The 1,034-nt window shown below is 35.7% G+C and overlaps 1 protein-coding gene across 1 annotated transcript; it reads left to right on the forward strand.

Moving 5' to 3' along the window:
* The first annotated feature begins 77 nt into the window (after positions 1 to 77).
* Positions 78 to 866, forward strand: LOC107735882 (ATP synthase subunit d, mitochondrial-like). The gene is made up of 2 exons (XM_016547439.1): positions 78 to 186; positions 599 to 866. Exons 1-2 carry the CDS (start codon positions 79 to 81, stop codon positions 728 to 730), a joined length of 240 nt encoding a protein of 79 aa, XP_016402925.1. The 5' UTR covers position 78; the 3' UTR covers positions 731 to 866.
* The last annotated feature ends 168 nt before the right edge of the window (positions 867 to 1,034 follow it).

Consider the following 1,034-nt stretch of genomic DNA (forward strand, 5'->3'; position numbering starts at 1 on the left):
TATGTACTAGACCAAATTCATTATTCTATTTAGAACTGATTGCACCAGTGGTCTAGTTTTTAAAAAAAAATTTTTTTAATGTCATTCACATATCATTATGTTGTGTCTCTTGATGTATTTCAGAACAAAACTGCAACTGCTTACTTTGAAGCATCTAAAGCTCGTATTGCTGAGTATGAGAAGGCGGTAAGTTCAACCTGCAGCATCACTGTATCGTGTTGATAGTCATTTAGCAGTTTATTCCAGTCTATCTTGGTAAATTAGTCTAAAGTGCATGTAAGCACCAACCCTTTTCATGTTTGTGCAGATGGACCAGAACATGAACCCATGTCATGTATTTATAATAAATAATGATTGCTCGCTGACCCAATTAATATTGAATAGTCTGCTGACAACAACAGAAGAAACACACTTGCACAAAAATGCACATTAGCTGCTCAGTGTATCTGAAACTTGTCACAAGACCAAAGTATGTCAGGCTGTGCTTATAAGTAAATCTTTGCCATAATACTCACTAATAAAATGATTGGATTTGATCAAATTCAACATTTTTAAGCATTTTAAATATTTTTCCCATCTGACTGTTTGTCCTTGGCAGCTTGAGATGTTCAGGAACATGATTCCTTTCGACCAGATGACCATAGAAGATCTCAACAACACCTTCCCAGAGACCAAGCTGGACAAGGCAAAGCATCCATACTGGCCACACAAGCCTATCGCCGACCTGTAATTTATTAGCAGCACCCAGAGCTTCAGTCATGTATCTTTCAGCCTGAGGTTGCTCTGTATAATCTGGTAAAGTAATGCTTCTGCTGTAGAAGTGATTCCAATTGTGAAATCACCGTGACTCATTACTGTTTTATTTGTGGATGAAAATAAAAAAATTAATTGTTTAAATAATGACGTTTTAATTATTTTTGCACTGTATTTTGAAACTGAAGCAAAATGACTAATAGTATATATAAGAGCGACTTCCAAATCTTCTATACTTTTATTTTGCTGGATCTGTCTGCTGCTTTTGATACGGTGAACCA

This window comes from Sinocyclocheilus rhinocerous, unplaced genomic scaffold (genome assembly GCF_001515625.1).
Source record: "Sinocyclocheilus rhinocerous isolate Xijiao unplaced genomic scaffold, SAMN03320098_v1.1 C36348445, whole genome shotgun sequence".
In the NCBI taxonomy this organism is placed as follows: Eukaryota; Metazoa; Chordata; class Actinopteri; order Cypriniformes; family Cyprinidae; genus Sinocyclocheilus; species Sinocyclocheilus rhinocerous.